We start from the raw sequence: 23686 nt of genomic DNA on the forward strand, positions 1-23686 counted from the left end.
GGTTCATGATGTAGGTCAATGCCATTGTTGAACAGTGACATTTGCATGTTTCATGCAGGTTTATTAGTACGTATCTTGTAGTAAATATGGGGCTCACTTCTGTCTGGATTAGATTCAGAGAGAAGAACAATACTCGGTATGATCCATAGGGTGACAAATCAGTTTACAATCAGCTGTGCATTTTCTCAAAATCCCAGAACATGGCTATGCACTTACTTTGATGTAGGTCAAACTTGGCACGTTTCGATTTTATATTTATACATTTCATACATGTCACTCATTGTCCAGTGGTGCTTCTCATGGTTGCCATGGCAACCTTATTTATTCCATGATTGATGGGGCTGTGATATGAAGTATGTATAGAGTAGATGATAAGGTATCCCAGATGAATTTATGACAGGTTTTTGAAACCAAAATCTTTGTATATGTAATTAAGACACTGGATGTGTAATAACCCAGGAGAGATGACCCTGGGGATTTTGTATGCATAGCTGTGGCATTGCCTGAGAGACCTTGTTAGTTTTTCCATTATCTCCATCGACATTCCAATCGAAGGCTGAACATTAGGGACTGCCTAATTGCATGATTATATTTGTAGCCATTCTTCCTGTACCGGATGTTTTACAGTCAGTGTCTTACACGCTCGGTTCGTTCCGTTAAGGCAGGTACCTGCATATTTGAGCGGATCTTCAAAATCTGTACTTCTGTAATGTCTATGAAATAATTGACAACAGTGTACCAATACCAATAAAGTGCAGAAATGGTACATAATTATACACGTATGTTACGTGTATACATACTTGTACATGTAGGAATGCCTGATTAAACTAAATGTTGTTGAGATGTTTGGATCATCAGTCAAGGTGAAATAGATGTTTTTGTACCCCCTCTAAATTTCATTTCTCGTTTCATTTATTGCTTTCCTTCCCATGTTTTTATACATTGTCATAAATCAGAATTGGGTGATCTTTGTGACCTTACATTTACATTGCTTCTACTTTTTTTGAGCAACTCAAGAATTCTGCACATCTGAGCTAGATGGAAAAATGACATTAAAATTTCAGTGGATGAAATTGTCACCATGGTTTGTAGGAATTCTACAGTTCTACAGTTACTCCCATAGAGATTGATGTAAACTTTAAGTAAGAGATTCCTTTTTTGGCAAAGATAAAAACTACTGCCATAAACTGTACTTAATATGCATTTCTCTAAGACCTTTATTGTTATCCTTGATACACTCCTGAATTTAGCCTTTCTTTTTACGAAGTTGATAAGTAAAATTTTCCTCTTAAGCTGCATCTGTATACCTGCCAGAAATGCTATTTTTCCCATGTTGCATCTTGCTTCTCCATTGGGAAAGTTTGGATTCCATATGATATGTTATTAAGATATAGATACCCTGTAGGGGACCCAACAGGTCAAGGTCACACACGTCAAGGTCACAAATTTTCTACAAGACTCTTGTTCATTCAAATGTCATCCATTAGACTCTAGAGATTACTGTGCCACATGCTGCTCATTGTTGCTTTTTTAAGTGTACCAGTCGATTTGCACTGTATCATTGAAGGAAGTAAACTCTCCCTACATGCACAATATGTAACGTTAATGTTTTGTGAAACTCAATAATGGCAGGAAAATGGATTTTTGTAGGCCTTAGAATGAAGTGACAAATATAAATGTCTATTTGCTGCCCAGCTGTGAAATTTGATGTCCAAAGTGGACCATGTGGCCCACACATGTGAATTGTTTAGAGCAAAAAATTTAAGAAAAGGCAGATTTTATCATCTTTCACAGAGCATAAGTGAATACATTGTATAATGATGTTACAGTTCTGCCTAGACAGAAAAATTTCAGAGATAGTTATAAATCGTTGAGCCCTAAATAGTAAGTCACATGATGGCTTCTGATTTGTGTATTACTTAGAGTGTTGAGGAAACATTGTATGAAATATTCTGTAATGTGAACTCCTCTTGCCTGGCACTAAACGCAACCAAGTTATGGTCACATCTGTATACAATGTTGCTTGTTCCAGTCTGTCCTGAACAGCATCAGTCCAATGGAGAAGGGGGATATAGTCATAAGCATGCCAGATATCCTGTGTTCTGTAGGGCTCAATGTTGTCAATGCTGTAACTCACAGTTGTGGGCTGTGAAACCCTCACACATGTACACCCCTTCCTTTTACATTGGTGGGTGCTTCGATACTTCGTCAATCTCATGCAGTTTGCACTTTCTATATTGCACGCTTCGCTGCACCTTGTACAGCACTGATGTAGATTATTGCTCCTTTCTATCCTGTCTCCAGTCCTACAAACTGTACATGTATCCCTGTGACTGGACATATTGCTGGGTGGGCAGGGAGAATTGAATACCATGCCATTGCAGCAGTCATGAAAATAGTAGTGGTCATTTTGCACCATATGATATTTGTGTCCATTTGTAATAATAAAGATGTATCATTTGTTATTGAAACTGTCCTCTGTTTTGTTGTATAACATATAACCACTACACAAGTAGACATGCATGCACAATAAAAACAGGGATGCCAGAATTTGACCCATTTGTAGCTATCCTTATTAAAGACGTACTCTCCTATCAGCTCGGTGGGAAGTTTTTTTTATATCTATTTCATTTACACTGATAGACAGAATATTGCACATATAATGAAATGGTCACAAGCTTCCCACCAACCTCTGCTTGTAGAGTATGATCTAGGCAGCTTGGATCAGTGTAGGAAGCAGGGGTATAACCTGGAAGGCTACATCTATGTTGACATAGAATATTGTATTGGAATTTAGATTTCTTCTCATGTTCCATGAGTATGCCCGTGAAAATAGGGCAGTGTTTGGATGGTGTATGGCAGAAATTTCCCCCCAAAATGCAGGTTCATGTGCCCAAGAGGCAGTGTGCTAAAAGCGCCTCCTTGTGACCAAAGCATGCATTACAGATGTTCTTGTCATGTATAAAGGAAATGAAAAATAAACTTGTTAACTTAAATAAATAATATGACTGCATGCACAGGATTTGGGTTTGAATTCATCTTGTTATTTATCTTATTACAATTAACCGTGACCCCTCATCTACGTGCAAGCACGTCTAACCCCCAAGGGATGGGGAACAACAGAAGTTAAACCGGATAGTGAGTGAGTGTGTGAGTGATACATAACGTTATATATTATACATTACTCAACCATAAGTTCTTGAGTACTTTATTTGAAAGCCATGATCATGAATCACCGTTCAAAGTGAGATGTCATGATGAAGCACTTTTATCATTGGTGTAAAACATTCACATATCTTGAAACAATTAAATGAAACAATTAGAACTACTAGCTACCAGAAAATGCAGTGACTGTAGAACATGAAGCCTGCAGAAGGGGTACTGAGTACTGTTGTTTTTGTGATGGTTCTATGTGATAGTGTGTTTGTATTAATACTATTACTGTAAAGTATGTGACTATAATGCTACTGCATACTTCAACCCACTGCAAATACTGATTTTTCCCCTATTAAAAATTAAGTCACTGCGAACTGAAAAACATGTACAGTGTACCCTATCTTGAGTACCTGAACCAGACACCCATATTGTAGACTACACTGTTCATCATAACAAATCATAATCATAACAAATGTCAATTATCTGGGAATGTGTGGATAAATGAATCCCTTTTATCTTTCCAAACACGATTCAAAACAGTGACATCCACAGGGATGTCAGACCATGACAAGGTCCTTCACACAAAACTTTTGCTGTCATACATGTACATACACAGGTACATGTATAATGTTATGCCTTTTAGGGTGCAGTATTCTCACATTGTAGATTTTTGACAGCAAGATATAAATAAGGCCATAACCTTTTCGAGGCTCTCACTCACTCAGTATGTACATAGCATAGCATACTGGTCTTGTATTTCACGATAGACATTGATATGCAATACGTGGTTTTCAACTGATTTGAGAGGGCGTCAATGAGCAAATTTACATCAAGGCTCATCAAACCTTACTGAACCATGACTGTTGTAGCTTCTGTCCTCCCGCCACTTTTGATTCACTCCTGATGTCACTTCCAACTCCCGGAACATCAGAACAGTGAATCAGTCATCTGATGTAGGTCTGTGAGATCTACTGAAAATTCCTTGTGTTGGAACAGAGCTCAAATGAAGTATTTCTACTTCAAACCTGGTTAAATACTAGAAAACCTTGACAATGTTTAATTTGTAAACAACAAAATATGACCCTATACCCTTCCTCATTAGACAGACTCCACATAAGCAGTTATTAAAGTAAATACTGCTATATAAATATTCAATACACTCCATACTACTTCCTCACTCAGTTTCAATCATATCTGAAATTGTACAATGATAAATTTGACCTATAAAACAATTCTTGAATAGTACAAATGTCATGGTATTCCAGCAGGGCCATTTAGGTCCATAAAAGAGACCACCATGACCAGGTCTCACTAAGCAATTAAATTTCATGGATGACATCAGTGTGCACTTAAGTCTTGAATTTCTCCAGGTTTAAAAAAAAAAAATTCTCCTCTTTGGAGATGGCCAACATGAGAAGAAAATACTGAAAATAGGAAAATTTGTGAAGTGACATTAGCGAGGTACCCATGCATGTAGTTGCAGAAGCAACACTAGTGATGTAGCCATGAGTGAAACTAGACTTATAGTTATACCACACAAGTGTCACTTTGTGCACTTTTTTAATGCAGGAAGACTTGATGGCTGTGATATCATGTGTTCTCACTTCAATTGTTGTTTTTAACATTTATGGTCTCTCATTTATCTCAAAAGCTTAGACATCTTGAATATTTGTAACGTTAATCATCTTGTTTTTGTTTACACTGTCACATTAGATTTGAAGTCTGCAGAGGATGTCATCCTTAATATTTACTTGCTGTTGCATTTTGCAAGGAATGTAGCCATCCTGAATCATCATCAGTCCAGCCCTACATCATGGAAGGACTTGTTGTCCTTGTAGAGCTGCACTGCCTGGACGTGCAGCGGGGTGGCGTGCATGCACACCTGCACCGCCATCTGGCCATACATTCTCTCCATCCACCTGCACAACAGAAAATACTTATCATAACATTATAATCCTTCATATCATGCTTTATCCCTGATGTTGTACATGAAAATCAATGTGTGTGGTCTTGTGCTGGGGCAAGTTGAACACCCAGCATTGTGGCATTCAGCAGACCATTTTTTGTCTCCAGAGATTATCACATTTTGTGGCACTATTTCGGTCATTAAAATTGCCATGTCTTGTGCTTTATTGTCACTCCTCACCTGTTGAGGTTGGGAAATCTCTGCTCACTCAGCTGGAATCCACTCAGTTCATGGAAGGCTGGAAAACGCTCAAACCATGGCCAGACCAGGAAGTCCAGTATTCTGTGGAATTCATTGTAGATCGGTTATGAGACCTGGGGTTGTTACTGCAATAAACCTGGATATGTTACAGTTGGTCTCCTTTATAGCAGGCTCTATGGGTCAAGCTTTTGGGGGCTTACAATATGTTTTTTTTCTGATGGCATGTCAGTTCTGTGTCACTTGTTTTTTTTTTGGGGGGGGGGGGGGGCACGAGATCGTGAAGCGGATGGTCCGGCTTCAACATGTCCTTGAACAGCTTGATTGCTGCTGCCTCTCTCCTGTCCTTCAAGGACGGAAGGTTTGGGACTGATCGCCCGCCACCAGAGGAGATGATACAGAGGGCACGTTTTTGAACATGTTCCATACTGGTAGACAGTTCTTCATTGCAACCGACCAACAGAACGTGTCCGTACTCGAGGACTGGACGAATGAGAGACAAGAACACCCATACCAGGTCGGGAACGCTCATATCTTGCTTTGTCAATATGCGCAGGTAGTATATTAGCCTACTGGAGGCTTTGGATACTGTTGATCTCACATGGTCCTGGAAGGACAGTTAACTATCAAGTTTACTGTTGTTACCCATGGTTCTTCTATCACCTCTGGGTTTAATATTACATTAGACTCTACCCCTTTAGTATACTGAAGTGTTATCTTGGCTTTCTTATATGTCTGATAGTACCTGGGTTTGTTGCCTCCAAAGAAAGGTGTGCTGAGCTGGGTGAGCTCAGCCTCCAGTGGCTCCAGCCCCATCAGTAGTGCTGCCTCTGCCTCCTTGTCTGTTGCTGTGGACTTACAATATGCTGGGTATGCACCAAGCGGAACCTGCAAGCAGCATGAGCAATTTGGAAATTGAGAAATCAGTCAATTATCTCAAATTTATTATGTAACGTTAACAGTTATGCCTTCTCCTGCTAAATTGTTATGAAAACAAGGAAAGGTTTTGTCACAGTCCAAATGTATAAATTTATAAATTGTGGCCTACCACTGGATCGAAGGCACTGACAAGCAGCTTGATCCTGGCCCTGTCATACGGATCCTTTGGGAACAGGACATTCTGGGTGAACATCTGGTCCAGGTATTCACAGACCACCATCGACTCCCAAAGCAAGCGGTCATCTTGCTCCAGCCCAGGGGTCTAGGGGAAATGGGGAAACAGTAAATATGATCTTTCATAATTATTTGTTGGACGATAGTTCTATGCACATTTTCAATTTAGTAGGTGAGCAAAAGCTCCAAACAAAAACTATCCTGCAATGTATATGATCCACCGCTTACTGAGTCACGTGTTCTACCTGCATAACGTGACGTCATGACAGCAGTGGATTGTTCATTCCTTGACAAAGACTGGTGCTGTTCAGTCAAAATTTTGGTGAGTCCAATTTTTGTGTTGGATATCACAGTTTAACTAGTCCAATAAGAACTATGCTGCTCCAGATGTCTTATTGAGTGATGGCTGCAGTGGGAAAGATGTTGGTTTGCTGAAGAATGAGTCCACTCTACTATAAACACTTTCAATTAGTACTATATAGTAGTAATAGATGTGGAGACAATTGAAATTCCTAGACATGCTTGTGTTATTACAGTGGCGATAAAGATTGATTATCTTTTATAGAGAAACATGTCTTTGTTGTCCACTCACACTGGGGAACCTTATTGATGAGTATGGTGAGGTGTGTCTCTCCTCAAACACGGGACCTCCATTTAACTTTTCGTGAAAGGGATGTCTCTAACCAAAGCTAAGGACTCATTTTCACCAGAGTAGAGTAAAGAAATCAGTGTAAAGTTCCTTTCCCAAGAGCACAACATCAGAACCTGGGATTTGACCTGACCAGTACCTCCAGGTCCCAAGTCAAGAACCCTAAACACAAAGCCACCATACCACATTGATTGCTACTATTCATCAGCCCCATTAAGGTCACAGCCCACAGTATTTATCCGCGACCCCCGTGGTCTATGACGTAGGGGTAAAAAAGTAGTGCGGTCGAAATCTTGGAGCGTCTGTAAACACTGCAACGTGAAAGACAGCTTTGCTACATGGTAGTATAATACGTCGGCTTTCAGATCGTATGTATAAGATAATGATGTTTGCTAATTCCCCGTATTAGTGCGCATGACCTTTACAACTGACTGCCTGGGTGAGTCGGCTGCAGTTCCGCATGGCCCCGCATGACCCCATTTAAAGGAGGTCTTTAAAAAATTTCAAAACGACCATTTTTTCTGCTTTTCAATTATTTTGGTAGGTTGTACCCTCGGCTTCAACATATTAGTTTGTCATGCTTGAAAACTGCACCCTACTATGATTTTATCAGCGTCGATGTCAGTCACCTTGTGGTCCTTAACTATAGAAATCCCCATAGGCTGAAAACTGTGTTCTGCTACCTTAAACAGCAGCAAGCAGAAGAGCCCCCTGGAAGGGATGCTAGTGTACTGCAGACATGCACACTTACCCTGCCAGCAGGGAATTTCTCTAGGTACCATTTGGGCTTGTCTCGGAGTCTGATATTCACTTGTTCATACCTGAAAAGGAAAAAAAGAGTGAATAGTACCCCTTGTTATATATTCTATTCTTAAAGGAATGTGCAAGTTAACAATTTCTAGCCATCAATGTGTAATTACTACTTGCCTTATCTGTTAGTAGTTTTGTGACGTATTTTTGTAAAATCAAGAACGATAAAACACCTACTCCACACCCTTTGCAGCCAGTACTAGCCGGACCCTCTCTGTGAATGGGCAGAAGCGGTTTCCATAGATACGCAGCTTCCCTGCCTCCAGAGGTGGGAACTCTGAGTCTGGTGTGCAACATAAAAAAAAGGATTTGTTAAGTTAAGGATCTCAGTTGCAGGCTGGACGAAAGAAATACGAATGCATTATTGTAGACATCTGTACAGAATACCATGTCCACTTGCCCAAGCACAAGCAGCGTGTCACAAAGGTCAGTGGTGGCGTGGCGCATCACTCCTAGTGACCCAGGTTTGAACCCTACAAGTAATTCAAGATGAACAACAACAACAAAGAAATACAAAATATTTAGGCTTTTAGCCATATCCATTTACGGATCACGAGCTCATTCATCCAAAACCCTCCCTTCAACCAAGAAGGTTGCTTTTTTCAACCTCCAAAGTCCTTGCTTCAACATCCACATAAATCACCCACCTTCTCTCCCAACGACTGCGACCCCGATGCATGAGATATCCGAGATATACGTATACCGATCGAGGTGTCCTAGATAAGTTGCCAAGTTCCCAGATAGAACAATAAGCGATCCGTGTCTTACCGCCTCCATACGCTCGCTGGTCCATGTTTGAAGACGCCAGGTGCTGCTAAGACGACACAGAGGGACTTGGTGTTCTTCAGGTGACAACAGCTCACAACAGGCGGCGAATCTTCAAGCCGAGGACGAACCCGGAAGTGCGCCACTCCCCCAGGTCTGTACGCGGTTCAAAGTTCGCATGTCTAATGCCCGTATCTGGATGTAAAGTTGCATGTAACGTTATCTCTGCCCGAATATTAAAATGGTTGCGGATGGCATCTTATCCGAGTTGTCTGATGACCTCTGATGTCAGGCCTTGTATGATGCGGCGTTTTGTTTGTATTGCTGAATAACTAGCAGTGCGTTTTTAATCAAAGCAAAAGGGGACCGCGGAAGGCTTTAAAATCAAAAACTCTGGGTCTCTATGAGTGTGATAGAAGTTCTTGGGCCGGTATTGAAGTCGTGTTAACGGTCGTGTCATGTATCTATTAGATGGTTAGTTTGGTCCCTCCCAGATTGTTATGGGGAAGGCAAACCGGGATCTGATAATCTGATGCAAAAGATTGAAAGAGAAATCCGACACCTACTTAAATTTTATACCAGTGCGAATTTAATCAAAGAAACGTTATTACTAAAAGCTATCAGGGGGTCGTATGGCATACATGCATCTAAGGGCTAGTTGACGCACTGCTTGGGCACATATGGCATAACTGTCATCACATATAATAGATAAAAGTTGGTTTAAAATGTTCACCCCCTAATTTTTAAAAGTGAGAGCGTCCTGTCATTCGCAAGGTCGTCACGGTTCAAAAGTCAACCTTGCCAACGCAACGAGCTCAGGCAATAGTACGGACCATACCGTCAAACATACTGCAGCACAGTTGCCTGTATCCATTGCCAGCCTGGTGACCCAGAGGTTACAATTGTATCATTCTGGTTTGTACGTTAGTAATATCCTGGGGTGTTTGGCCTGTACGGGGAAAGCTGAGAGAGATCAGAGGTTACCAATACCATAACGGACAGGTACTATGGAGCTGTACCCAGTATACCTGTTGTGTTTCCTGTGTCTGGTTCGGACCAGTCTGCAGAAATCCTGTCACAAGACGCTGTTGGTGTCGTTTGACGGGTGCAGGTGGGATTTCATCAACAGGTGAGTAACCGCATGCGTACATTTGCGTGTATACGAAGCACATTCAACACAAACAATTCAATTTTATCAGGGTGTGGTCGAGCCCTGGGTGGTCAGCAAACTTTGTACTGGAGTACAGTGCGAAAGTGAAAGAGGAGAGCCCATTACGACTAAGTTTGTGTTTTCTAGCCTGGGAGGGATATCTTTTCTTCAAGCATGCTAGCAGTGACCTTTTAGATTTTAGCCAAGGGAACATGGTTTGTGTTGTCTTGATCGACCAAACCAGTGAACTTTACCTCGCTGTTGCGTACCAGACTTCCGGTTTTGAAATGTGGTTTCCGATGAATGTTCTCATTCTCTCATGACGAGCAAACCAATCGTTTCTATGTTATCTGTTAAGGGGAAACACACCAACATTCGACCGCCTGGCGCGGGAGGGCGTCAGGGCGCCTTACATCCACGGGACTTTCATCACTAAGACGTTTCCTTCGCACTGGAGTGTCATCACAGGTAAGAGGGGAGTTATGTAGTCGGTGTTACTGTAACACACATACTCACTCACCTTCCATGGCTCTATGGAGTATCCCCACGGCTAGGCCTGGAAATTATGGACCTACAGGCAGGTCTATGAGAGGTCGTGGCGGTCCACAGGATACAGGTTCTGCCTTTAATAGATGACCTTAGATGAGCTGGAGGGCATTGGGGACAAACATGTGATACTAGTATCACACCCACCGTATTTACTTTGGACTCAGCAATCATGAATTTAGATAGTCTTACTCCGAAATTAAGTTAATTTTTAGAACTCTATTTGGCAAAGATATCGTGACAAAAGTCAATCTGAACAAAAATCAATACAACACCCACACACATAAACATGCACACACAGAGACCAATGCAGCGCCTTGGCTAAGTTCGATCAAGGTTGTGATCTCCACTTGTACTATAATAAAATATGTGTCGTTTTGCGGCTCCCACTCTTTTTGCTTTACCCAATACTAAGTCGGTAAGCGCAGATAAACTGACTAGGATGGCCAGGCTTGTGTCGTTTCTGACCTGTTCCTTTCCCCACCCAGGGCTTTGGGAGGAGTCCCACGGAATCACTGCTAACTCCATGTACGACTCCGTACTCAACCAAACATTTGTTTTGGTAAGTTCAACCTTATAAAGCACTTGACTTCCTTAAGGGATCCGAGACGTTCAAAACGATTATCTTCAAAATGAAGACGAGTGTTGTTCAGAGGTGATTACAGTTGGGACCCACACATTTCAGATAATGATGATGACAATGACATGCCCCATTGCCATTGGGGCTAAATGCAACAAGCTGTATACAAAGCTAAGAGAATGACGGAAAACCTAATATATCTGTATTTTACATGCCCAGCGCACCAAAGACCCAGAGTGGTGGGACGTGGGATCCATGCCGGTGTGGCAGACGGCCCAGAGTCAGGGTCTGAAGGCGGCAGACCTGTTCTGGCCGGGAGGGGACGTCCTGATGAACGGGCAGCACGTCAACATCTACCGCAAGTACAACCAGAGCATGCCGTTCACGGTAAGTTCTACGTATTCGTCACATTTCCAAACCGGGGCCCGGTCGGGCTGTTTGTGGGAACGGAAAATAGAAATGTATACGTAAAAGTATACACAAATAATGCCCACGGCTATTCACTTTGCGGTTTCGCGGCGTAGATGGGGTGTCTTTTATATGATACTTTTTGTTCCCGAAAGCAGTCCGGTCGGGCCCCGGTTTGGAAATGGGACGGAGGGAGTGATACTTGTGTGTGAACGAGCTCTTACCCAAATGACCGACGAGTGTCGCCATGAGAGGATACATAATACATTTGTCGTATTTGCCTTGAAACATATTTCGTAAAGTCTTTTCTCACTACTTACTCAGAAAGTAATGATGATATCGATACAGCCAAGTTTGTGAATCCTGATAACCCCCTGTCCCGCCCCAGGACCGGGTGGACACGGTAGTTGGCTGGTTTGTGAAAGAGAATGTCGACTTCGCCACGCTGTACTTCCACCAGCCTGACGAAACTGCGCACATCCACGGGCCTGACTCACAGAACGTCACGACAAAGGTAATGCCTATTGGAGATGGAGGGGATGGGCCTAACCAAACTTTTCATTTTAACATTCTGCTTTATCGTCCCAAACTGTCAATACAATACGTCACTGACTGAATGTTATAAAAGTTAACATATGTAAGCGTTGCTGATATTTTTCTAACTGTTTCCTTATTGTTACCGTTTTCTGTTGTCATGCCAGTGTTTTGATACGACTGTTTTATATCATGCCACGTCTTCCCTGACCCGCACATGTATCACAACCGTTCCCCAACGGCCACTGTTAAGAATCGCTAATGACCAAAGAAAAATGATAATTGGAACACAAAAGAGAAGAGACATGGCATTATCAAAATGTGGACTTGACATACTTATGAAGGACACTCATTTGTTTGTTTCCGGATCACGTGAGATGGCTGAGCTGGATGGGGTACTGCAGTACCTTCTACAAAAGGTAGAGGACGCTGGGCTGTCTGACCAACTGAACATAATCGTGACAGCTGACCACGGCATGGCGGAAATCAGCCGGGACAGGAAGATACAGATCTATAACTATGTAGACAGGTAAGGTGTTGTTACTGGTGAGCTAAAGTTTTATGTTTCGTTAAACGTGTACTGTTGATCAATAATCTGCGTTCAGCTGCCATAACAATCCTCTCTGGGCGCAGTTCGCACTGGCGTTCTATAGATCTTTTGCGTCGCAAAGTCTTTTTTCACTTCCGAGCAAGGCTTTAAAATCACGTTCATAGAAGAATTACTCTAATCATTCAAGTTTGGCGGAAACAGAAGGTGTGTTTTATTCATAAAGCTCGGGCAATCCGCCCGAGACTTAGGAAAAATACAACCATGAGAATCAACGGTATAATGTAAAAGCTTAGGTACTTCTGTAAACCCATATAAAGAAATAATGGAATATTTCAACTTCTTTACAAATCTAATACTTTCGATCATCGACTTAACAGCCTCGAACCATGACATGGGAAATATTTTGGAGAGTCACTTCTTCATAAATTTAGCCTCCATCCCAATACCATCAGGTAACACCTTGAATAAGAAACCTCACTACAAGAAAGCGGAAATGTAGCAACGGGGTTGAAGGCTAGTAGCTCTTCGTACAATTTTACCTAATGACGAGAGACCTTAAAGTACGTTACAATCATGGCAAGACTCGTCCTAAACACAAGCCCTAGTAAAGTCATGATTTAACAACCTGTTACGACTGTGACTATTCATCCATACAAACTTGCCATTGTGATAACCTTACAACACGTTACTATGGCATTCATTCTAATCGCAAACTTAAACATCGGTATATCCTCATCCAACACATTATATCTGTAACAATTCACAAATAGAGCAGTAACTTGGGACAACCCTATAAATCGTTATATATTTCTAAATACGACATGTCACATCATCGCGACTAATATAAGCAGCAATGAAAGCTTAAATTAGGCTAACTGGTTAAAACTCATCAGAAATCAGTAATATAATAGCAACAAAACTTCTCACACCTAACAGTATCATAAACAAATGCGTTAATACAGAAAGTTTACACGTATTAATCTTCTAAGAATGATATATCAAGACACTGCATGTAAGAGAGTCTACAGGCACTTCGCGGCTCATCCATCCGGGTTGGCTGGAACAGTGAAGTTCGACGAGCTGGATGTCGGATCGATGTTGGATGAACAGGTGCTTGGGCAATCCGCCCAAGTGAAGAGCGGGAGGTGGCAGACAAACGTTTAGTCGAAGAACTGGATGTCCCACCAAAGTGAACTTGGGTGCTGTATGCTGTATGAAAAGACGCTTGGGCAGTCCGCCAACGTGAGTCTAACAGAAGCAATACCACGGACTCAGTGAGTTAAAGACACTTTTCCTCCTTCTGCGCCCAATTGACTAGTCCACCAACTTTGACGTGCTGTAGAAAGTTACTGGGCTGGTATTTTTCTAAATTTTCAAGTGGAGCTACTGACCAATAGTATATTTTCAGACTATATGTATTACCTAAAGACTCACTGATATTAAGATATAAATATAATAAGCACAACTAGATTTTAGACCTTCTAGGCCCTCGGCACAACATCCCAGAACATATTTTTTGACACAAATGCGGTATGTATATTTTCAGCAAAGAGCACTCTATAATGTTTAGGTGGTTCCAGCCCCACTAGTATGATTATAGCAGAGATATACTTTAATATGTTCAAAGTATTTTTAAAAATATGGCAAATGTGAAATATTCACGGCAGCCTGACAGGGAAGTTGGAATATGCACACCCACAGGACAAATTGAAGGTTAAAGTACAACTTGTCTGCTTACCCGACATGTCCTTTGGGACAAATAAAAACATTGCATATGGTTGCGCCTTTAAGAAAAAGATAACATGACGAAATTGCAACTTTTGGCCATTCCAAACATGAAATGTGATCTCTTTGTTTGGATAAAGTGACAATATGGCCAATAAATTTGTTGACTTCCCTGACAGGGTGAGTTCCAGCTTGTCACACCTCAGCTTGTGTTCTGTTGATCCAATAATAAACAAACTATTTGAAATAGATTAATAATGTATATACTGCCATATATTTGTCTGATTTGTTAATCATTCAACTATGCACTAGCTTTACATTGCAGTTATGCTGAATGTCCTTCTCATTCCAACAATGTACAATTATTAACCTAACAATAATTTTTTTAGCATACTGGCCTGGAAATAGAAATAATACATTATGATACATGTAACATTACGAGTTTAAAAGCAATGAGTTTAAAATAATCAGCCTCCTTCTTTGGGGGAAACATGGTCAATTTTTGGGGTATTTTCTTGACTTCAGAAACTGAAAGATTAAAGCATGTTTTCTTATTGTAGATTAAAGAAAGAGAAAAAAAATGCAGAGAAACAGTAGCACCAAGGAATCTTGTAATTAGTCTGGTGGATAGCAACAGAAGTAATACTTTCTTGAAAGTTCTGAAGATTTCAGTTTGAAACAATTTCTTCTTCTGGTGGATCTGACCTGGAACATTAGCTGAAAGTATATGTATCATTTCCTACAACAGTGACGTCAATCTCTGAAAAAAGGGGTTTAGTTAGCCCTGGTAAGACTCGGGAAGATTGGGGCATTTATTTGAGAACAGTTTCTTGTTTTAGTCAGTCGAAATCAGATTATACCCAAACTGGTCCCAGCGTATAAATGGTTGGATACGAGCGACTGAAGCTGGGCAATGTATTAAGTCAGCTGTACTGTATCATTTTCAAAGTTATTTGTACTTATGATGACAGCATGATTCAGACAGTGGCATTCAGAATATTTCTAACACACTGGAAACACTACACCCAATACACGCCCTGCTTACCTTCCCAGACAGTACCCCTACATGGTGCCAAGTAATGTCTTACCTGGCCAGGCGGTACACTAGGTGTGTGTGTGTGGGGGGGGGGGGGGAGCTATTTTCGAATAATGGGTGAAATCCTGGGAAACTTGGGGTCAAAGGTGGTTGCTATGTGTTGCTAGCGGAGCCAACAACCACTTTGCTGGGGGTCTTCAAAGTGACTTAACCCTCTGAGGAGCAGCGAAGGGGTCCAGCGTTGCTTCCCTGTAGAAAATGGGGCAAACTGGGCACGTGATGAGTAACTGCAGTTACAAAACAAATGAATAGATTTGCAATAAAACATATAAACTGCAAATGCACAAGGTAACAATACGTACTGAAACATTTTATGCGCATATCTAAATAGTGACCAGGTTTCGTACTTCAACGGCCATATATTTGGCGTATATGATCCTGACAATGAAGGGCATTATAGCGCAGCACCAAGCAACATTACAAAATAGCAAGGCAACCCTATTTACTATCATTGGAAATGGGAACAGAATTCTAAATACACCTCCGTACAATGAAGGACATTATAGGATAGCACTAAGGAATATTACAACATAGCAGAGCAACCCCATTTACTACCACTGGAAATGGGAACAGAATGCTCAATACACCTCCGTACAATGGAGGACAGTATAGCGCAACACCAAGCAATATTACAGCATAACAGAGCAACCCCATTTACTATCATTGGAAATGGGAGCAGAGTTCTAAACACCTCCGTACAATAGAGACAGAGGACAATATAGCGCAGCACTAAGCAATATTATAACATAGCAGAGCAACCCCATTTACTACCACTGGAAATGGGAACAGAATTCTCAATACACATCAGTACAATGGAGGACAGTATAGCGCAGCAATGAGCAATGTCATAGCATGTCAGAACAACCCAAATACACCTCCGTACAATGGAGGACAGTATAGCGTAGCAATGGGCAGTATTGGGAAATGCGAACAGAGTTCTTAAGGTATCGGACCGGAGTTTCTTTTACGATTTCGGAGGTTGGCGGGCAGCCTCAGGCCGAAGGGCTACAGTTCCGCTAGTAAACGTAGGACGCGAAACTTAATCAATATGGCGGAAAGCCGTTTACTGTCTCTTTCCGACAAACCTATTGGTACCGTCTGTTGCCTCTTTATTTTGGTTGGAATATGTAGTAAAATTTTAATTTTGGACCCGAAAACTATCATTTTTTAACACTTTTTTGATCGAAGCTGCTTGGAAAAAACGAATTTTCCCAGGATAACGGCCTACGTGGTAGAGAAGCTAAATTCTTCATGTTTGTGTAAAATGAAAATAAAAAAATTCCATGTGATAACTTTTTTGCAATCTCCGATGACGTCATTTCTTCGAAATCGCATGAAAAACGCCGCTATTTGGGTCATCAGGCGAAAAAACCGCATCACCGTTGCAGCGGACTAATACAAAAATGGTTTCGCTGGCCGACCAACTACTCCTCGCACAAAAACAATACAACCCACGGGCTTTTCAGAAAATACGGCAAATCTATGCTCAGCTATAACGATCACCAAGCCATAGGGAGCAAAAGTTAGGGAGACAACAGCGCACTTCCGGCCTATTACACCACCCTTCCGCCAACTCCGGTCAGATTTGAACTCCGACCCGGAACCTTAAGAGGGATATTTTTTCTCAATATGTATTTTTATTACTTAAAAAGTTCATATCTACCATATATCCAAATTTGGTTTGTCTCCGATGGTTACTTTTCCCACAGGAGCGGTTTAAAGTCAGGTCAAAAACACTGTATTTTGAGGCTATCAAGCCTAGATGCATATTGAACCTACGTTATAATACAGAAACATTAAAAAACATGCTTTTTTCTGACATCGCTTTTCTGAAAACGGATAAAATGGGGTGCAAAGTCTGCCCATAAACTTGTCCGGGAAAGTATGTGCACTCTCCGTCGTTTCGGTGCTACACATCGGTAGAAAACCGTCTTTAAAAGTTGGCATCGCTGACGTCACGGAGTGACGTCAGAGGTTGCTCAAGGAAAACAGCAGGGGGTCGCGTTTTAAGTTCGTCGCTTGTAAGTAAAATGAAGAATGTGCCAGATTTTGACATGGAGCAGTAGACCAGATCTCACACTTTCAGAATCAAACGCGTCCGACACCAAACTCTTAACTACTTCGCCGTGAACGGCCCCTTAAGAAGCACAATGCGCCCCAAATGTGTGCAAGAATGCATTCTTACACAGTGCAAAGCACAAACTGGATCTTATTGTCGGCGCTAGAAGCGGGCAGTTGGAATAAGCGCGGCAAAGATGTGTAGTGCTTTTAATAGGCTATTACTACATACCACCGAAAGAAAAAAAGATCGCCGCGTTAAGGAACTATGAACCGAAAGTCAGTAAACCCAGTTTCTCCTTAAGTTAGGGCTTAAAGCACCAAGATTTCAGCTTTAATGCCCATTTAAGTCATACTAATGCACGGCATCGCGAACATATGCGATAGGTGAACGACAGAGGTCGGCTCCAATCAAATGACATAGAGAAAGATATGATTTTGGAAAATTCTGCCCGCCAGAATCGATTAAAGTTGCCCGTAATGGTAGTTCTAAGGGGGGGGGGGGTGAAAAAGGGGGAGGGGGGCGCCTAGGGCCTGTACATGAATATGCTGACTTTTTAACTAGAAAAATGAAAAACGGTGTTTGTTTTTACACAATATAACGACATCTGATGGAAACTTAGAAATGCGTCGAAATTACGTCATCTATGACGTCATATAAGGTACAAGCGCCGCCCTATTAAGGTATCGGACCGGAGTTTCTTTTACGATTTCGGAGGTTGGCGGGCAGCCTCAGGCCGAAGGGCTACAGTTCCGCTAGTAAACGTAGGACGCGAAACTTAATCAATATGGCGGAAAGCCGTTTACTGTCTCTTTCCGACAAACCTATTGGTACCGTCTGTTGCCTCTTTATTTTGGTTGGAATATGTAGTAAAATTTTAATTTTGGACCCGAAAACTATCATTTTTTAACACTTTTTTGATCGAAGCTGCTTGGAAAAAACGAATTTTCCCAGGATAACGGCCTACGTGGTAGAGAAGCTAAATTCTTCATGTTTGTGTAAAATGAAAATAAAAAAATTCCATGTGATAACTTTTTTGCAATCTCCGATGACGTCATTTCTTCGAAATCGCATGAAAAACGCCGCTATTTGGGTCATCAGGCGAAAAAACCGCATCACCGTTGCAGCGGACTAATACAAAAATGGTTTCGCTGGCCGACCAACTACTCCTCGCACAAAAACAATACAACCCACGGGCTTTTCAGAAAATACGGCAAATCTATGCTCAGCTATAACGATCACCAAGCCATAGGGAGCAAAAGTTAGGGAGACAACAGCGCACTTCCGGCCTATTACACCACCCTTCCGCCAAGATTTGAACTCCGACCCGGAACCTTAAGAAGATTTAGAAAGGCGAAATCAGTCCTTGCACCTAAGAGAATAGTAACAGAAAACATGGAAGCACATAAGGCCGGAACACGACCTGAAATTTCATGTCTATGCTAGCCAACGGATGGCGGGGCTGCCTAGACTGGTGCTACATACCACTGGAATGGGAACAGAAAACAACAAACCACGAATTTTTCCCAATACTACCACTGGAATGGGAACAGAACACAACAAGCCAGGTGTAAAAGTGTAGCACTCTACAGTATGAGGTTGTTGCAAAACATAGACAACTATAATCAGATATATAAGACCCATATGAGAAAAAATTATCCCATTACTACCACTGGAGTGGGAACAGAACACAAAAAGCCTCATGTGAAACATTGATACAGGTAATTCCTGATGCAATCATGATAAACACAAGGCAAAACATATGGTGATGAGAAAACATTTCAAGTTGAATGTAAAAGTAATCGGATATGCCAATGCCAAGCCAAGCGCCTGCAACATCGGTAAACATTGAATAAATACACAACAGGGTTGAATGTGCATCCACCTACAAGAAAGGAGTTGTAAATAAGGATCAGAAAAAAGGGGGGTATGCAGAATGATATCAGGACAATGATGCTATCAATGGTGAAAGAATGGGGCGGTGGGAGGGAAAAAATCGCAGGAGATCTCAAGAAGACGAACCTTCCGACAGCGTGGTTGGGTTTTTCTGCCACGAGGGTTGACTCATGAATATTAATTAACTGGCTCTCCCAGCTCCGCGTGCTCGGAGCGTGATCATGAATATTCAAAAGCATGTGCGAGTAAACCACGGAAGCTCATGAATATTAAGTAGTGCAAGTCTCGCAACGTTTTGGCGCCAAAATCCCCAGCCTTGCTCGGGCCGTTCAAAATCAATTTGCGTCGCAAAGTCTTTTTTCACTTCCGAGCAAGGCTTTAAAATCACGTTCATAGAAGAATTACTCTAATCATTCAAGTTTGGCGGAAACAGAAGGTGTGTTTTATTCATAAAGCTCGGGCAATCCGCCCGAGACTTAGGAAAAATACAACCATGAGAATCAACGGTATAATGTAAAAGCTTAGGTACTTCTGTAAACCCATATAAAGAAATAATGGAATATTTCAACTTCTTTACAAATCTAATACTTTCGATCATCGACTTAACAGCCTCGAACCATGACATGGGAAATATTTTGGAGAGTCAATTCTTCATAAATCTAGCCACCAAAACCCGCTATGTGCGGGGCAAAAAGATCGACAGCCGTAACAAGGCGCCAAAACAGAGCGACATGCGACGGGCCCGTACAGAACTGGCGGATATGATTACGCCACATGTCATGGATGTTAAAATGCTGCTTATTTGAAAATAAAATCCTCAATGCGGTAAATTGTGAGATAGACACATTTTGAAAAGGGATGCATGAGGCATATAACCAGTTTTGATCACAAGTATGTCTTAAAGATCGCAGCTACCCACCGTGTGGATCCGTTGTTGCAAAATAGAATGGTATAAATAAACAATGTAACGTTACGTCAAGATGAACTAAATAAGGGGACTAAACATTCTTGAGAGGGGAATAAACAGACCAATATGCAAGTACACGAAAAAACAAACTAGGAAAAGGTGAATTTAATAGATTACCAGCTGTGTTATGTGACGAGAGTTTTCCCCCTGGTTGAAAAAACCACTACTAAAAGCTAACGATAACAGTTCTGCAAATTGGGCGGCAATCCGCCGCCGGGTCCCAGATATTTAAAAACACTAATTGACTAGCGATCAGCTAAAGTTTGGCATGTTGGACGTCACTCCGTCGTGTCCAAGTATTTCAAAACACTACCCAACTGGCGAAAGGCTAACATATTTACATAATGGACGGCAATCCGCCTGGTTCTGAATATTTCAACACTAGCCAGCTAGTAAAACTAAGGGTTTGCTCGTCATGCTGGACGGCAATCCGCCGATTTCCAGATATTTCAAAAATTTTGACCTGATTTCAAAGCGGCCACAAGGGCTCCCCGTATATTCTTGTTACAGTAGTAGATGGAATTCCCGTAGTTTGACCAAGGAAACCTCCTTGGTTTGACAAATGGAGAACGTCGTAATCAAAGTAGGCGGCATAATTACCGCCACGGAACCGTAAAAAACACGGAATCCGTTCGCCTGTCACGTGGAGTTGTATGGTGGGATGGAATCTCGGCAACTCGCCAGCTATTGTCGGCCGCATTTTGGGCTTATGTGAATCAAAAGTTATTGACAACCCGTAGGTGTCGTATATCATACAAAATAAAACTGGAAATGTTACAGAATGAACGTCGCGACGCCAGGATTGGTTCATGAGGGGATCTCGGCAGCCCGCCGACTAGCGTGCCAACCACCGCCGTGCATCAAATTTACGTGACTCCGTTATACACAGGAGTTGAAACGACGTTACAAAAATTCTGTAAAGCGTGGCAAAAATGTAGAGCCTGGGTTCCCAAGGCGAAAGGGCCAGACTCGAAGTAGACATTTAATGAGACGAAGCATGTCAATGAATAAGGCTTCACAAAGAACAAACGCGTCCGACGTCTAAGTTCAAATAGAAGTAACGGTTATGAATATGGTAAATAGGATAGTCCCGAGACGACAATCAAGAAACCAACCGGGGATCACAAAGAAGGCTTCCAACGCCGAAGCCATCATAGAAAGGACTTACCGGGAACTATAGGGAGCAGGCGGAAAAACTTTTGCAAAAAAATCGCAGGAGATCTCAAGAAGACGAACCTTCCAACAGCGTGGTTGGGTTTTTCTGCCACGAGGGTTGACTCATGAATATTAATTAACTGGCTCTCCCAGCTCCGCGTGCTCGGAGCGTGATCATGAATATTCAAAAGCATGTGCGAGTAAACCACGGAAGCTCATGAATATTAAGTAGTGCAAGTCTCGCAACGTTTTGGCGCCAAAATCCCCAGCCTTGCTCGGGCCGTTCAAAATCAATTTTGCTCGAAGCAGGTGTGTACGTGTTGGGCATATCTAATACAGGTATAATACTAGTATTCTATGAACAGATGTGTGAAGTTGGCCAGCTACGTTTGAAACAATCACCCTTTTTTCTCGTTTACCTCACCAGGTCACTTATATCTAGGATCCCGGACGCGGGTCCAGTTGCTAACATCCAACCGGTGGACGGCAAACTACAGGAAGTGTACAACATCCTGAAGGTCAGTCTACCGGTACTGTGCGAGAAACTTCGCCACTAGCGCTGTAGCGTTGAGAAAGGAACGAAAATGCATCATAGAATTTTGGCACACTATCGTCCTTTTGCTTGTTTAGCTGACTGGTTGCGACATGACTGACAGAAACAGACCACGAGGACACAACAGAAAACAATTCATCGATAGTTCACCATATGTTATAGAACAAGATACACCTGCCTTTGTGATTAAAACGTTTGTTGACGTGCGGACCCAATAACCACTTGTGCAAAGAAAAAGGTAGATACGATATTGGAGAATTTTGTAGAAAAGCTCTCCACATGTGTCATGTATACGTCTGTAGATTTGCAGTATTTCAGCTCTGATCTCTGCCTCTCCCCTCCCTGTAGGCCGCCCATCCCAACATGACGGTGTACCTACGCGAGGAGGTGCCAGAGCGCATGCACTACACGCACAACCGCCGCATCATGCCCATAGTCGCCCTGGCGGACGAGGGGTGGGAGGTCATCCCGGTAACTAGTTTCTCTCGACTGCCACCGTGGAATGTCATCTTGTTTCTATTTGACTATAACTATTATTTACAGCAATTTGTTGTTTTCAGGTTGAAAGGAATATCTTAAGTACCCAAAATATAACTGGGCACATATGTAAACTATAAACTCATTTTAGACATATGTTAATGACATTAATCAATGTACCGATAAACCAACAAACGCCACAGAAAATACCATCTCCTTGGTGAACATAAAGGCAATAACACAGTCCTTGAATCATTTTCCAATTGTTGTTGCTACACGAACACGTGTTCGTTTTACTATTTTACTAACGTTGCACTAGGCCCTAGTCCACCGGCCACACAGATTATGAATACTGTGTCTGTTTCAGTCGGAATCGGAGGTGACTGACTACAAGTTGAACCTGAAGGGAGCTCACGGCTACGACAACATGCTCATGAACATGAAGCCCATATTCCTGGCAAGGGTGTGTACTCACTAGCACTGCAAATGTTCCCATGGTACCAATATTGCTTATAAGTTATACACGTGCATTTGAAACAAGGTACATGGATGTATACTCTCACAAATGTGGTTTAATCTTCCAACTCATGACAATCTTAAAAATCCCCACAAAAATTACTTATGGAAGTTCGATCTGCAAAGAGCAGAGAAATATGTTGGTGCGTTTGCAAGACAATAATGAAATGCTGAAAATGTTATGTTGGATATGAGAACTATGCTACGCTGCTTGTCAGATTATATTCACATTTTAACAAGCTGTCATTTTAGGGGCCTCGCTTCAAACGTGGTTACCAGGCAACACCCTTCTACGCAGTGGACATCTACAATCTGATATGTGAGTTGCTGGGCGTTACCCCTGCCCCTAACAACGGAACCTGGGAACGAGTCAGCGATCTCTTGGTTCCCTTGTCGGCCGGTGACGTCACCTGTGGTGGTGTTAGCCTGGCAGTGAGCTGGGCGAGCTTGCTGTTGGTGATAACCTCTCTTATGTGCTCAACATTATTCTGAAGTTAGGTGTTTTCCTGATTAGAAATGGTGACATCAATCATGAAAACGAATTGCCCCACTGTTTTCTCCATAGACTAGACATCGGTATCAGCGTGGGCGCCATCCTTCGTAGTAACCACTGGCTCAATTTCACTAGCTTGCTTCGTGCTTTAGGAAGCCAGTGGTTAACACAGAGGATGGCATCCAAGCTAAGCAATAGAACACGTGATTTTGAAAGGCAGTAACAATAAAAACTTTTAGATTCTAGCTTGAATAGTCTTATTCGGTCGATTAAAGTTTTAAAAAAACATAGACCTTCGTGTGTTTCTATGTGCATAGGTAATCA

General features: G+C 41.9%; 2 protein-coding genes and 1 long non-coding RNA gene across 4 annotated transcripts; 1 reads left to right on the forward strand and 2 right to left on the reverse strand.

Annotated features, from left to right (window-relative positions):
- Window positions 1–3192: 3192 nt before the first annotated feature.
- LOC118412881 (glutathione S-transferase omega-2-like) lies at window positions 3193–9742 on the reverse strand. Of its 2 annotated transcripts, XM_035815936.1 has the most exons (8): window positions 9686–9742; window positions 8661–8813; window positions 8070–8175; window positions 7834–7903; window positions 6369–6521; window positions 6066–6208; window positions 5303–5404; window positions 3193–5075 (listed from the first exon to the last, which is right to left on the reverse strand). In XM_035815936.1, the coding sequence occupies exons 2-8, from the start codon at window positions 8683–8685 to the stop codon at window positions 4952–4954; spliced, it is 723 nt and encodes a 240-aa protein (XP_035671829.1). In that variant the 5' UTR covers window positions 8686–8813; window positions 9686–9742; the 3' UTR covers window positions 3193–4951. The 2 variants fall into 2 exon arrangements, with proteins under 2 accessions (XP_035671829.1, XP_035671828.1); XM_035815935.1 differs by lacking the exon at window positions 9686–9742 and having other exon boundaries at window positions 8661–8913.
- LOC118412880 (ectonucleotide pyrophosphatase/phosphodiesterase family member 5-like) lies at window positions 9385–23638 on the forward strand. Its single transcript, XM_035815933.1, has 10 exons — window positions 9385–9786; window positions 10166–10275; window positions 10842–10915; window positions 11153–11320; window positions 11730–11855; window positions 12253–12404; window positions 21751–21841; window positions 22225–22347; window positions 22721–22816; window positions 23122–23638. The coding sequence occupies exons 1-10, from the start codon at window positions 9665–9667 to the stop codon at window positions 23359–23361; spliced, it is 1302 nt and encodes a 433-aa protein (XP_035671826.1). The 5' UTR covers window positions 9385–9664; the 3' UTR covers window positions 23362–23638.
- LOC118412883 lies at window positions 14285–20674 on the reverse strand. The gene is made up of 2 exons (XR_004830835.1): window positions 18640–20674; window positions 14285–16184 (listed from the first exon to the last, which is right to left on the reverse strand). It is a non-coding gene; the product is annotated as an uncharacterized LOC118412883 (long non-coding RNA).
- Window positions 23639–23686: the final 48 nt, after the last annotated feature.

Source organism: Branchiostoma floridae, chromosome 4 (assembly GCF_000003815.2).
Source record: "Branchiostoma floridae strain S238N-H82 chromosome 4, Bfl_VNyyK, whole genome shotgun sequence".
Classification (NCBI taxonomy): Eukaryota; Metazoa; Chordata; class Leptocardii; order Amphioxiformes; family Branchiostomatidae; genus Branchiostoma; species Branchiostoma floridae.